This window comes from Tasmannia lanceolata, unplaced genomic scaffold (assembly GCF_043159265.1).
Source record: "Tasmannia lanceolata isolate RefF3 unplaced genomic scaffold, GAP_Taslan_0.1 ptg000002l, whole genome shotgun sequence".
NCBI lineage: Eukaryota > Viridiplantae > Streptophyta > Magnoliopsida > Canellales > Winteraceae > Tasmannia > Tasmannia lanceolata.
The window spans coordinates 45,321,730-45,335,907 of record NW_027518679.1 but is presented as its reverse complement, the minus strand read 5'-3'; the positions used below and the strand labels follow the sequence as shown (position 1 = coordinate 45,335,907).

At 37.5% G+C, this 14,178-nt stretch overlaps 2 protein-coding genes and 1 non-coding gene across 3 annotated transcripts; 2 read left to right on the top strand and 1 right to left on the bottom strand.

Moving 5' to 3' along the window:
- The first annotated feature begins 461 nt into the window (after positions 1-461).
- Positions 462-4,806, top strand: LOC143885445 (protein NRT1/ PTR FAMILY 5.4-like). Its single transcript, XM_077389636.1, has 4 exons — positions 462-608; positions 703-920; positions 2,623-3,101; positions 3,878-4,806. The coding sequence occupies exons 1-4, from the start codon at positions 500-502 to the stop codon at positions 4,683-4,685; spliced, it is 1,614 nt and encodes a 537-aa protein (XP_077245751.1). The 5' UTR covers positions 462-499; the 3' UTR covers positions 4,686-4,806.
- A 1,354-nt stretch (positions 4,807-6,160) lies between these two features.
- On the top strand, positions 6,161-12,392 carry LOC143875282 (uncharacterized protein At5g01610-like). The gene is made up of 3 exons (XM_077376952.1): positions 6,161-6,358; positions 9,850-9,904; positions 11,726-12,392. Exons 1-3 carry the CDS (start codon positions 6,272-6,274, stop codon positions 12,094-12,096), a joined length of 513 nt encoding a protein of 170 aa, XP_077233067.1. The 5' UTR covers positions 6,161-6,271; the 3' UTR covers positions 12,097-12,392.
- A 1,707-nt stretch (positions 12,393-14,099) lies between these two features.
- On the bottom strand, positions 14,100-14,170 carry TRNAG-GCC (transfer RNA glycine (anticodon GCC)). Its single transcript has one exon. It is a non-coding gene; the product is annotated as a tRNA-Gly (tRNA).
- Positions 14,171-14,178: the final 8 nt, after the last annotated feature.

Below are 14,178 nucleotides of genomic sequence, written 5' to 3'. Positions count from 1 at the left end.
CAATCCTTTTCCTCTTATTATTATTATTATTACAGGTAAGCAGTGATTGAACACACATGACCTTCATGGGGCGTACAAATTGAGTTACATATTGGCCAGTCATATATTATATCATTGATTATGACTTGACGTCAATGATGTGCTTGATTTATAGGCTAAATTTTCTACATGGTGGACCCATCCACGGGTATCTCGCGTAGGTAAATTTTTAGTATTATAATAATTCCATAAAATGGTATAAGGAAATGATTCTAACACTAATGTTTTTACATGTAGGCATGTAGCCAAAGTATAATGTCGTTTTGCTTTTAACTGGCATTGTCCGAGCTTTTTGAGAACTGTGAATAACCTTTCCACAGCCCGTTAAAAGCAACACAACAACCTACTTTAGCTACATATAAAAACATTGGAGTGTTAAAATCATTTCCCAATAGTATATATTAAAACTAATAAGCCAATATTTGCTTATAAAAGGCTCCTAATTTCACAACTAGTAGAGATGATGGAGGCCTCACAAGCATCATATCCTCTCCTCAATGGTCTTGAGGATCAAACTGAGGTGCAAAAACCGTCAATAGGAGGATGGAGATCCTCTGTTTACATAATCGGTAAGCGAGGGCCCTCCTCCATTCCTCTGATTATATTCTATTTGTTTACACTAATCTCTCATCTTCGAATTAATCATCCTTCTTTAATTTTCAGTGGTAGAAGCCGCAGAACGATTTGCCTTTTGTGGCATCGCTGGAAATCTGGTCATATACCTCACGAATGTCTTCCATGAGTCGACCGTAGATGCAGTCAAGAACGTGAACTTGTGGTCCGGCATAGCCAGCCTACTTCCATTATTCGGAGCATTTGTTGCAGACTCATATTTGGGTCGCTATCGGACCATCGTCTTCTCCTCCTTGTTGTATCTTCTGGTTGGTTTCTCTGTCCATCTTATCACTCGAATGATGAAAACTCAACTCAACTCGAAAGTGAGTCAAGTCAAGTCAACTCGACTCACTTGATATTTAATACGTGGTTGAGGGGTTATTTTAAATTGAAATACCAAGTTTAATAAAGGTGAATGATATCAGCACAGCCATGTTTTGATATTTTCACTAACACATGCATCTTGTCTTTTAGTGTTTAATTAAAGAGCTGTCAAAAGGTTATTACATTGCCCAAAAGACTCTCGTGAGTCATTTATAAATAAAAAGGACAAGCTGCGCTTGTGCGAATATATGGATTTTGAAATCCACACCACCATATTTTGATAATGGCACTACTCACTTTGTTACGCTTTTTTAATTAGCTGTTTAGGACTCTTAACAATACTCACGATGCAATCAACATTCAATAAAAGTGTAACAAAGATAGTAGTGCCATTATCAAAGTATTATCAAAATATGGTAGCATAGATATCAGTCCCCTTTCCATATAGCCTTGTTTGAATTGCAGGAAAAGTATTTCTTGTAGAAGAGTTTTCCGTAGGAAAATTTATTTGTATCTACAATTAATTTTGCAAGAAATGACGTAGTTATGGCTTATTTAGAGAGGAATCATTATAAATTGAAGGAACCCCTAAACAAAACTTGATCTGTTGGAGTTAATTTGTTTCAGTCGTAATCAAACAATGAAATTTTGGAAAAGTATTTCTTCTCCAAACGTTTGTAGAAAATTCAGAACTCTCCTAATATTTCCATGTGTACCAACTACCAATGTTTTGATATATTTATTTTTTCAAAAAAATGATGCAGACGAAAATCAGCAAGAATGTTTGGTTAATTGGCGTGGGATAATTCTTTTATTATTTATCCTATATTTTCATTATTTTATTTGTATCTTATGTTATAGGCATCAACTCTCATCCGCCTGACTTGATTTTGATGTTATTAGAAAGGTTTTTCAATTACCTATCTAATGAGTCAAAGATCTGGCGATTTGGATGTGATTTGAGGAAGTTATGGGCATTTTTAGGATGTGCTATATGCCTATTATGGAATTTCTAATTTAGGATTGTTTTAGTTTAAGTTTTTAGGTTTTATTCAAGTAAGTTTAGATGGATGGTTGAGATTTATTACTTAAGCCTTGAATTAGCTTTTAGGGCTTCTTTTCTTATAAATAGACATCATCAAAGCATTGTAATGAACTTCTTTTGATTATTGAATGAAAACTTTGCCTCTAGGCTTTTGAGTTCTTTGAGAACTTTTGGGTTTCTTGGATTAGCCCGTGCAGGAGTATTTTCTAGTTACGTTCAAAGAAACTTGACTTCGACGGGATCAAAGTAAATCTCATCCCCTTCGACAGTGATCGAAGGATTTTATTCCCTACGATGGTGATTGAGGGGCTCCTATTTTTTTGGATTTTTGGGGTGCATCAAAAAGTTAGGAGTACTTTTGTTATAAAAAATGCATAGTTGTAAATATGGTAAGCAACATCTCTCTTCTATATATTTCCGTTAGAAAATCACCCTCATATTCAATTTGATTGAGCGAGTCAACTCAAATGAGTTTTTGTACTGTGGTTTATCTATTACTATTGCCACAATTTCTAATCCTATTGCTGCTATTACCGTTGTTTTATCTTCATTACTTACATTTCATATGATTAGACATAATAAATTAAGATTAAATGCAGGGGCTTGTAACATTATCTCTATCAGCGACTATGGAGGTTTCTTTTTGGTTGTGCAAAATATTATTTTTCATTTCGCTTTACTTGGTTGCCGTTGGAGAAGGAGGACACAAACCGTGCGTTCTAGCATTTGGAGCAGATCAGTTTGACACAGAGAGTGTCCAACAGAGGGAAGCTAAGAATTCCTTCTTCAATTGGTGGTACTTTTGGATATGTAGCGGTGCAGGGACAGGACTACTAATAGTGAGTTACGTTCAAGACAATGTGGGATGGGTGACCGGGTTTGCGATTCCCACCATTCCAATGGCTTTTGCATTTGCCATCTTTATCTTTGGAAGGGAATCATATAGGCGACAAGCTTCGAGCGGGAGCCCGTTCATTGGTGTTGCACAAGTACTGGTAGCAGCTGCACGCAAGTGGCGACTCCCTTCCACAAAGGATACTGAAGAAGGAGGATTGCCTGGTCGCACCGATCAATTCAAGTAAGCAAGCTTTGTACTTATTGAACCACTCCTAATCAGAGTGCTAAATTAGGTTTTCTGGACATGAAGTTGAGTCTTTTGTTTTGGTAGGTATGTTCGGGTTTGAAGGGGGGCCCTACCTCTTTATTAGAACAAGACCTCATCCTTAACTCGGAAAACATGAGAGAGGGAGATAAAAAAAAAAACTTAGATTAGACAAAGACATAACACTAAACCTAAGAATTCAAATTGCTTGAGATCTTTGGGAGCGTTTTAGGCAATTCTTTTTCGGAACCATCTGCCATGGTTCACCTTCAGACATTGATTCTCCTAGTTCTGGCACCTCTCTCTCGCCGTCCTCTTACTCAACTGGGATCAATTTGACTAGATGAAACTCATCCACCCATGATGTTTTCTTCTTTCGAGCTTCTTGCCTAGGCTCTTTGTCTCTCCCGCACTCCTGGAGCTGGTTTTCTTCATTCATCTTTGTTGTTTCTAGATCATCGGTTTCCGGTTGGATTGTCTTCATTGTCTGAGGGGTATTCCAATGAGTGATTTTCTTCTTCCCTTGATTCCTCATCTTCAGAGGTGCATTTTCAATGTTGTTGGTGATAGAGTAAGCATTCTGATATCCTGCTTCCGCTTCGGTGTCTTTAAGGATTTTACGCCCATTTTTCTGGGAGTGAAATTTGTTTTGGGCCCATTTTACATGAGCTTAAACCAAACAAAGTCAAATGAGTTCTAATTAACTAAGCAAGTTGCTTGCCATCTGATGACAACTAACTTAAGATTTGTAGGTTTTTGGACAAAGCTGCCATTAAAGACGAGTTGGACGAGTTGAGTAAAAATGAGTGGAGGCTTTGCACAGTGGCTCAAATAGAAGAAGTGAAGCAACTCCTCCGCCTTGGTCCCATATGGCTCAGCTGCTTAATGTACGCAGTGGTGCTCACTCACCCCGGCACCTTCTTCACAAAACAAGCCAGCACCATGAACACTAAAATTTCCTCCAAATTCAAGGTCCCACCTGCATCCCTACAAGTGTCAATGGCTCTAGTAGCAATTGTGACCGTGCCGATCTACGATCGGATTCTCATTCCAGCTGCAAGAAGAATCACTGGAATCCCATCCGGCCTAACGACACTCCAACGAATTGGAATCGGAATGTTTCTCTCCGTAATTTCCATGGTGGTAGCAGCTCTAGTAGAAAAACAAAGGCTTAAGATTGCTCGACAAATCGGGCCCACCGATCTAACGGTTCGGATGAGCGTTTGGTGGTTGCTTCCACAATACATCATTTTTGGGGCCGCGGATGTGTTTGCGATTGTGGGTTTGCAAGAATTGTTCTACGATCAGATGCCCGATGGGTTGCGAAGCGTGGGGTCTGCAGCTTATCTCAGCATTCTAAGCATGGGGAGCTTCTTGAGCAACATTGTCATTTACTTAGTTGAGGAGATTAGCCCTGAATGGTTAATTAGTGATCTTAATCATTCTCATTTAGATTATTATTATTGGCTAATTGCAGGTTTAAGCACTTTGTGGCTTGTTTTGTATATAATTATATCCAAACGCTTTATTTACAACCAAATTCATGGTGATTCTCTATGAATCCTTGTATTAACCACTTTCATGATTGAGAGCATCATGGGAATTGTAACAAACTTCAAAAGCAAATTATAGAAGTATTAAGTAAGGATTAGTTGTAAAATTTATGAAAATTAGTCCTTCAATCTTATGTGCAAATGGGACATTAAAGTCATTAAGTATCTCATTTATAAATCTATTTCTTACTATTTTTTGGGGCTGTTTGGATGTAGGGAATTTTTTTTCCAAGTTTTTTCATAGAAAATGAATTTTTCTAATGATTTGTGAACTCATTTTTCATGTTTTTCAATGAAAACTTCTAATAAAATTTTATTTTCTATAATTTTCTATTCCATGGAACTAAACACCCTTTCACCATATAAATTTAGATGCAAATGAGTTATAGGTAACATATCTGGCTATACATAGCTTTTACAAGTATGTATGATTTGAAAAAATAAGAAGAGAACAACTAAACAGAAAGTCACCTTTAGGATCAACGTAAGGCAAATATTGGGCTCTAAAAGGGGTATGCATGTGAAATCAAGACCATTGATCATGTAGAACATCAAGAGGCGACCAATAAGGGTCTTAGATCCATATGGACCATAAGGCCCTGTTCGTTTCAGATTATGGCAACTGATTGTAAGCCCAAAACCTATTACTGGACTCAAATTTAAATGTAATTTTGAGTCTAATAATAGGTTTTTTTGAGTCCAATAATAGGTTTTGGGCTTACAATCGGTTGTCATAATCTGAAACGAGCATTAGGCCCTGTTTGTTTGAGATTGTGGCAGCCAATTGTCCATTAATCACAACCGGCTGCCACAATCTCAAATGAACATGGCTAAATGAGACTCAATCGAGCCTTGATGGATAAGGGCCTAGAATCATTCAACCAAAGTGATCTCAATGCCAAATGCCTCAGCCTTACAATTGTAAGTCGGATCAACAGCTTTGACTATGTAAAGAGATCATGTAAGGAAGGCATAAGTGGGGCCCAAATGTCTTTATGAAAGGGAGTGTAAAGGTGAGCCTGTTTTTTGTAAGAATTTCTCAATTAAGAACTAACAAAAAAGGGATTTGCTAGGGGCTTTCATAGAAAGGCATTTCGCGGCTGACTGTTGCATGAGAGAACAGCCACATAGGCTCACTTTTCAGCAGATTTTGTCTTTTTCATATGAGGTGCTGCTCTCTCATGCAACAGCCAGTGGCAGAATGCCTTTATGCAAAAGTCCCTAGCAAATCTGAACTAAAAAAATATTCAAATGGGCAAAATTAAAGGGCCTTTTACTATCTCATTGTTGTTTCTCCCAAAGAACAAGGCTAGAACAAATATTTTCTTCAATGCTGCTAATGTTATAAGCAGAACCCATCTTCTTTCAGGATCAGTTGTGGACCCAGTTGGGCTCTAATAATGGTCTACCACATCAACGGTCCCGATCATTCGATCACACGCGTATGGTGTGCTACGACTGTTTCATTAGTCAAGACCTTTTCCCTTGTAGTTATTCGTCTCTCTTACGAAAAGTCTCAAAACTCTCTGGTAATTCTCCATCGGAGAGAGACGATTAGAGGGTTTTTGTGTGTCTCCGAGAAGCTATTGATCGATGGATCAGATACTGAACAAGGTGGGATCGTATTGGTTCAGTAAGAAAGCCAATAAAGAGATCGATTCCGTGGGAGATGACATAAATGTACGAACCTTCTTCTCTTTCCCTTTATTATTTCATTTTGTGTGGAGAATTTTTTTGGGTCTTTGAAATCGATGCTGGTTATTGTTGGTTTTGGGCATGGAAACTAGGTTTGGAGTAAATATTATTGAAGTTACTATTAAATAAATCTTCTCTAGGGTTTGCTCATGGTGAGTTTGCAGTAAGGAATTCTTGGCATAGCTTCTGAGCTTGGGAATTCATTATGATTACTCAAATATTCACATGGGTTTAGCCAAAAATCGTAGAATGGTAAGGTAGCTTTGAAACTAATAAAATGCTTCAATCTGGTGTAATATCCCATCCAACGATTGAGATGACGATGGATGGAAGAAATCAGAAGAGTTAATACAAATTATGCAGTAGCGAAGGGAGGCTGTTCTGAGGACAACATTATGACCTTTTTGGCATCATCATTATGTCAACAAGTAGGGTTAGAGCTCCTTGTTTGGGCTGAAAGGAGACACCCATTGCCCTTTTGAAGAAGTAGGATTTAAATGAAGTTTTGTAATGTTTTGGAGGCTTTGAGGTTGGATTTTGAAGAGGCCCAAGTCGTAAAGATTGTAGTCATATTGTGGAGTTTCCTTTTAATTCTGTTTTAGAGGTCCCTAATCCTTCGATATTTAGGAAATTTTGATTGGTTTGGTGAGTACAACTGTTTTTTTGTTTTGTTTTGGAGCCATTGAATATTTAAGAAAAATTGGTGTAGTGATTTTCACTGGTTGAACTTCTGTTGTTTATTTTGAAATCGAGATGTAATACCTTATTACTCTCTCTCTCTCTCTCTCTCTCTCTCTCTGTTTTCTTATAGGCAGTGTATTGATTTTTGTTGGTCTGCCCATCTCTCTCTCTCTCTCTCTCTCTCTCTCTCTCTCTCTCTCTGTTTTCTTATAGGCAGTGTATTGATTTTTGTTGGTCTGCCCACCTCGGTCTGTCCTTCATTAATGAAAATTTGCCACCATTCAACAAAAAAAAATGTATTGATTTTTGTGGGGTTTGGGATTATTTATCTTCATCAATTTTGGTGTTGGTGCAGTTTTAATTCTTTCTATTGCTTTGATCGACATGACTGAGGAAGGCTATGGTCTTGGTGTTGGCGTGATGCAAGGACTGCACTAATCAAGCTACATCAATACAATGATAGAATAGACAAATGGATAGAACTATCCAAGAGCTTTTTGACTTGTGTTGATAATTTAAAAAAAATAGTGTGGAGTTAAACTTATAGAGCAATCCAACAACCAACCGGATGGTGGGTTTAGCAACCATTTGAAAGGAGGAGTTGAATCTTAAGGATATGGAGGGTCCTTTTCACAATCACCGCATGGTAAAATGAACTGAATTAGATTGACAGAAAGGCCTGATCAGAATATACGGGGTAGAGGTCGAAGTTTCTATAATTTGAACTATGTTCTATTTCTAGAGAAGAAAAACTTGAAGATTTAGAATGTGATGACTATCCTTAAAAGGTCGGATAAATGGCATTTGATGTCGGACCGATCTTCAATGAATATCCTGATGATGAAGAAGAATTTCTAGAAAATTCTAATGCTTGTGTGTATGAAGATCTGTAATGGAGGAGAAGACACTACTTTTACTTAACATGACAATGCAATGTATGCTAGCATAAAATTTGAGAAACAAGATTATTTGATAAGCTAAACCTTCTATTAGGAAACTCATGAGTAACAATTCCTGTAATTTCATGAACTGATGATTTTTTAAGCTAGGTGGGAAATTTTATTCAAAATATCTCAGTGGAAGAGAGATTTTGTTAGAAGTTTTTTTTCTTTATTTTTTTTTCAACTTCCTAAAATCGAGCGATCTCTAATTGGGAGTCAGTTTCCCTTCACACCCTCCTCTCTATGTCCACTTAGCCCTGAGGGCCGATAAGATAATACATCGTTCTCAACGAAAGGATACCTACCAAGGCCCCTCAAGCTCATCCAAAGAGGAGAAAGAAAGAGAGGAGAGAAAGGAGAAAAGACGGGAAAGAGAAGGGGTTCACAATCATGAGCTTAAGAATGAGAAACAGAGGAGAAATGGAGGCAGAGGAGACAAAAGGGGGATCGACTGTGAAAGATCACAGCTAAGGGTTAACAAGGTGATGAGAGGCGGGGTTGGGCCTGTAGCTCAATGGTTGAGGCTTTGTATCTCAACCTTGAGGTCGCAGGTTTGATCCCAGCTTACCTACCAAAACAAAGGCGATGAGATAGGATTAGAAAGAGGGAGGATGGTTTTTAAAGGGTTTTTATACGAGAAGGGAGGCATGGGTTAAGTGATATAAATGATTTAGACATCCCACACATCTAGGACTAATAAAATGTAATTAAAACTAATATAAAATCCTAAAAAATATAGATAAACATGGTCATCTAATAAAAATGGTTTCAAATTTTGGCCGAAATCCAAAATTTCGGATTTCGGCAGGGACCGAAAATTAAAACCGAAACCGAAATTTAAAAATTTTGCCCAAAAGTAAGAAATTTCCACTGAAACTGAAATTTCCACCAAAATTCGTTTTCGGCTGAGGCCGAAACCAAAACCGAAATTTCAAACCTTGCTAATAACCACAAATAACATGTATCAAACTGCCGGATCACATCAGTTCCCACATGTGGGAAGAATTTGACTCCATCGAGTAGAATTCCGTAACGTTCTTAAAAAGGTCATATGCCTTCATCCAATTACAAACCTTCTTCCTGGCATTGGAACATCCTTCTTAGTCACTCGTGTCCTCACCTGAGCCCTCTTGGCCTTATTGCCCATCCTTGAATCTTTTGTCCTTCATATTAACCTTTATTTCGATTGCAGGGATCAATTCTTTTTATCTTGTTTTCCTAATTTCCATTACCATTTCAGGCATGATCTTTGTTGCATCTTCCAGGAATGATTTTCTTTGCATCTTCATGCCTGTTTCCATGTAATGTTAATGGTTGTTTGTGCGAAAACATCTGAGGGTCATTCTGGTTCATGTTTATCACCATTTCATTACTATGACTTGCTGCATCAGTATATCATATTATCATCTCTTTACTTAAGAGTACATCAGTAAGCATCAACTATTTCTATGAAGTAATGTGAATTTGACTGTGTTGTTATGTTAATGGTTGTTTGCGTGAAAAGATTTGAAGGTCATTCTGGTTCATGTTTATCACCATTTCATTAGTATGACTTGCTGCATCATTATATCACATTATCATCTGTTTACTTAAAAGTTAAGAGTACTCCAGTAAGCGACAACTAGTGGTCTATAAAGTTTTGCGAATTTGACAGTCTTAGATAATGTTTCTTATTAAGTCGCTGTAATAACTATGATGCTAGGATAATGCAGATGTTATCACTTATAAGATTTTGTGCTGCAATTTTGTTCATATTCTGTTCTATCTCTTTCAAGCATTCCAATTATTGCATGTTATTTCTTAGTCATTTTTTCTTTGTTCCATACTGATAAAATCTTCTCTTTATGAACCTAGTCGTTGTCTACCAGTATTGAAGGAGGAGCAAAATGGTTGGTTAATAAAATCAAAGGTGCACTTTCTTTCACTTTGTTTTCCTTTATCCAGTTTGCTTATTTATACATGTACGTTTTCAGTCTTATCCAGTTCATGTTAAATGTATTGTTAAGAACATTCAGCTTGTTGGCTGGAAATCGAATCCATGTGACCATGAAGGAGGCAGCTGTCAATTATACAACATTGCTCCTTTATTGCTTGTTGAACAAATTGTTCCAGTCGTAACTGTTGTTGAAACTTGAAACCTACTATAATTGCTTACAATATTTTATGTGGTTCATTTCCCAATCAATTTAAACTCTAGTTTTTCCACTAGCTTTTGTATATTTTATCAGCAAATTGATGAGGGTGCTAATGTAATAGAACTTGGTTTTTGAGATCAAATAATCTTTCTGTTAAAATATTATTGTTTAGCCCCCATTGGACATCTATGTAAGGCCTTTCCGGTGTTGTCCCAAGAGCACTATGTTTTGATTGGACTGGAATTGGGAAAAGAAATTCCTAGGCCGACGACCAACTTTGGAAACGTGATTTACTTTATCTTGCACCTGTGGAGCCCCCTTTGACCTAATCTGATATGTAACAACCCTTTTATGGTCCTGGCCCTTCAGACCTCAAACATTCCATGAGACTATTATAATTTAAACTAGAGGAATTTGGGAACTCTCTTAGATCCATCGTAGAATAGAATCCTTCAAAGAACTTATATGTCCATGACAGTTGACTGTTGACAATAAGATGACTAGCTCTCTAATGGTTATTGAACTCCAAATAAGAAAAGTTTGACCTAGATGAAAGAAGCCGATCGGGTGTACGGGCTGGGTGGAGAACGAAAGGAGGTATTCTAAATCGATTATACCCATGCACTTTTTTATTGCTATCCCCCTGATTTTTGCTTTTAGAATTATCTTGACGATCCTTTTCTCCACATCTTCTTGCACATGGATGGCTTGGGTCGCAGACCACTGATATTACATAAAATAGAATCTAGAATTCCTAATTGTAATGTGCTTGTAACATTACAACTTCCTAAGTATGGTTAAGTTTAAATATTTGTTTCTGATAATGCTTGTCTTCTGAAACTTCTGGTAAGTTGTTAATAATGCTTCCTCTGTATGCATTTTATTCTTATAGATTTGGATTGGAAACCATGGCCAAAAATTTTTGGAGGTTTCTGTGTTCATGTAACTATAGATAGCCGTTTCTTATTTATTATGCTTTAGATATGATAAAATAGAAGTGTGATGGCAACTTTAGGTATTGAAGATTAAAGTAAATATAACTTAATATTTTGCTTCTCCATGCTTCATTACCAATTGTTTGTCTCTTAACTGATCTCAGTTTAGTGACCCTCCTTTCTTTGTGGAAATGATGGTACAGAGGATTATATTAGTGGAAAGCTCTCTCTCTCTCTCTCTCTCTCTCTCTCTCTCTCTCTCTCTCTCTCTCTCTCTCTCTCCAGCTGCCTTTTCTTTTCATAGAAGTTGAATAAATGATGTTAGGATTAGTTGCGACTTGATCTCTTCTTTAGGGATGGATCAGTTAATTTGTATGTTTTTTGTTTGCTTAAAATCTTGAACATAATACCTTGGCTTGCAACAATTTACACCCACACATAGGGATTTGCTAGGCAATTTCACAGAAAGCCATTTTGTGGCTGGCTTTCGCAGAAGAGAATAGCCACACGGGCTCACTTTTTAGCAGATTTTGTCTTATTAATTTAATTCATCTGAGGTGGCTATTCTCTCCTGCAAAAGCTAGACGCAGATCACATTGTATTTGTGTTTTATAATAGTTTTAGCTATCGTATTTCATTGGATTTGTGTTTTATCTGCAGGAAAGATGCAAAAACCTCTCCCAGAGCTATTGAAGGAGTATGATATACCCGTAGGCATATTTCCTAGGGATGCCACCAACTATGAGTTCAATGAAGAGACCAGGAAGCTAATCGTCTTTATACCCTCCATATGTGAAGTTGGTTACAGGGATTCATCAGTTTTGCGTTTCTCAACCACTGTGACTGGATATCTAGAGAAGGGAAAGTTGGCTGATATTGAGGGGCTGAAGACGAAGGTGGTAATCTGGGTGAAAGTGACTAGCATCTCATGTGAAGGAACAAAGCTACATTTTACTGCAGGAATGAAGAAAACCAGGAATAGAATTGCTTATGAAGTCCTCAGAGATGGCGTGAGTATAGAGAAGTTTTAAGTTCGTTGAGATGGCTTCGCCATTAGATTTGTCCAATACGTCATCCACCCTTCTCAATTTGGGATTCATGATAGGGCTTCTCAATCGTCTTCACCTCCTCCATTAATGGGTACTTTGGATCTCCATGAAATCTGTAAGTTTAGAACCTTTTCTCTGCAGAAGACTTGGGAGAGATATATAGATTATCTAATCCTGATTCTCTCCATGATTTGATTATCTTGTAGTTGAAAATGCTAGTGCACCTTAAGTTGTTAATTTAGTGCTATGGCCTACGTAATCTACGTCTTTCATGGACTCATTTCTTTGTATGTGTGTTCTTTGGCTTGGTTGCAGTTACAATGTACTAGATAATTGTTGCCATTGTTACATACTAATGCAATATTGTTTTGGGTTGCGAATTATCCTACAGGGGGTGCGAATTTATCATTGCCCTATTGTTTTTTAAATCTTCTAGTTGAAGTTAAATTAAAATTAGTAAACTTAAAAGGAAATATCTTATAAGACGAACATGCAAGACATGGACCTACACTCAGGTCCACAAATATTGTTGGTCATCACTAGTCCGGCCCAGTACCCTTGATCCCACCCTTTTTGGATGATTGTAGACCTTTGATCAAACATGATGAAAAATACATCCTCAAGGTTTCTTTATGCTGTTTATTTCTGTATTACTCAATCTTACAAATGAGGTCTCTGACTGGCATCAGACCTTGATCTAGCAGATCAACAGTCCCAATCACCAAGCGTATATGCCACTTGTAAATTGGATCATGGCCATTTTTGTTCATCAATTGTGCTAGCCGAGCTCTAAATTCTAAAATATGCAGGAGTACGATTAAAGGGTCCTTCATAGCTCACTTTGGAAAGAAGAAAAGAAAAAGAAAAGCAGGGCAAAACAAATACGGCCTTAGTCTATGGAAGTGCTAAGAGTTTGTTCAACGGCATTTTGCAGGAAACAATGCTGAAGATTTGAACTGATTCATATATTTTGTGGAGCTTTGTATCCCCGTGAAATATTATCTTAGAAGATAGCCTACACGTCAATAGGGAGAAACGAATCTCAGAGTATTAGCATCTCTCGCATCAACAAACAATGTCTTTACCTGGTAGAAACATGAATGGGCAAATTAGCTACATATAAAAGAAGGTAGTTATAGGCATGGTTTAAAATTTCGACTGAAATCCGAAATTCCATTTTTCGCCCTTTACCAAATTTCGGATACCGGTGGGGACCGAAATTGGAATTTTCCGAAATTCCATTTTTCGCCCTTTATCCGAAATTTCAAAATTTGGGTCCTGAATTTGGAACCAAATTACCATATTTCAGACTGAAATTTTGGCTAAATCTGAAATTTCGGTTTTTGGTGAGGTCCGAAACGGTTACCGAAACCGAAATTTTAAACCTTGGTTATAGGAATAGGGAAATGATAAATGCGCCCCTTTTCATCACATTGGACACCCAACTGCAGTTACGAGAGAGAGAGAGAGAGAGAGAGAGAGAGAGAGAGTATGGGGCACCGTACACGTGGTAGAAGTTCTTAGTGATCAAGGCCGTTAATATGATCAGTAGTTAGTGAAGGGTTCATTGTGGATCTAGATCTCAACCAAATAAGGATCAATGGTTAAGATCAATTCTAATATAGGGTATGCATGTGCAATCAAGACCGTTGATATTGTAGAACATCATGGACCCCGAGTGGGGGTTGATAAATCAAGAAGCTAGGATCATCCCATCAAGGTGTTCTCAAAAGTTATTTGGTTGGACTTGTTGCAGTCGTGCTCTACATTTGACAAGCTCTGCTCAAGGAGCATTTGTTAGGAACAAGCCAAATGGCCACCATCTTCATATCATTTTCTCTGTAACTCTTCATTTACATTTTTAGCACATTTTGAGGATTTTGTATATGTTCTCCTTAGGTGTGACTCTTTCAAAAAAAAGAAAAGAAGTGATAGCAGGTGTGACTCTTTCAAAAAAAAGAAAAGAAGTGATAGCATATTAGCACTGCACCAGCCGGGAATCGAACCCGGGTCTGTACCGTGGCAGGGTACTATTCTACCACTAGACCACTGGTGCTTGTTTGA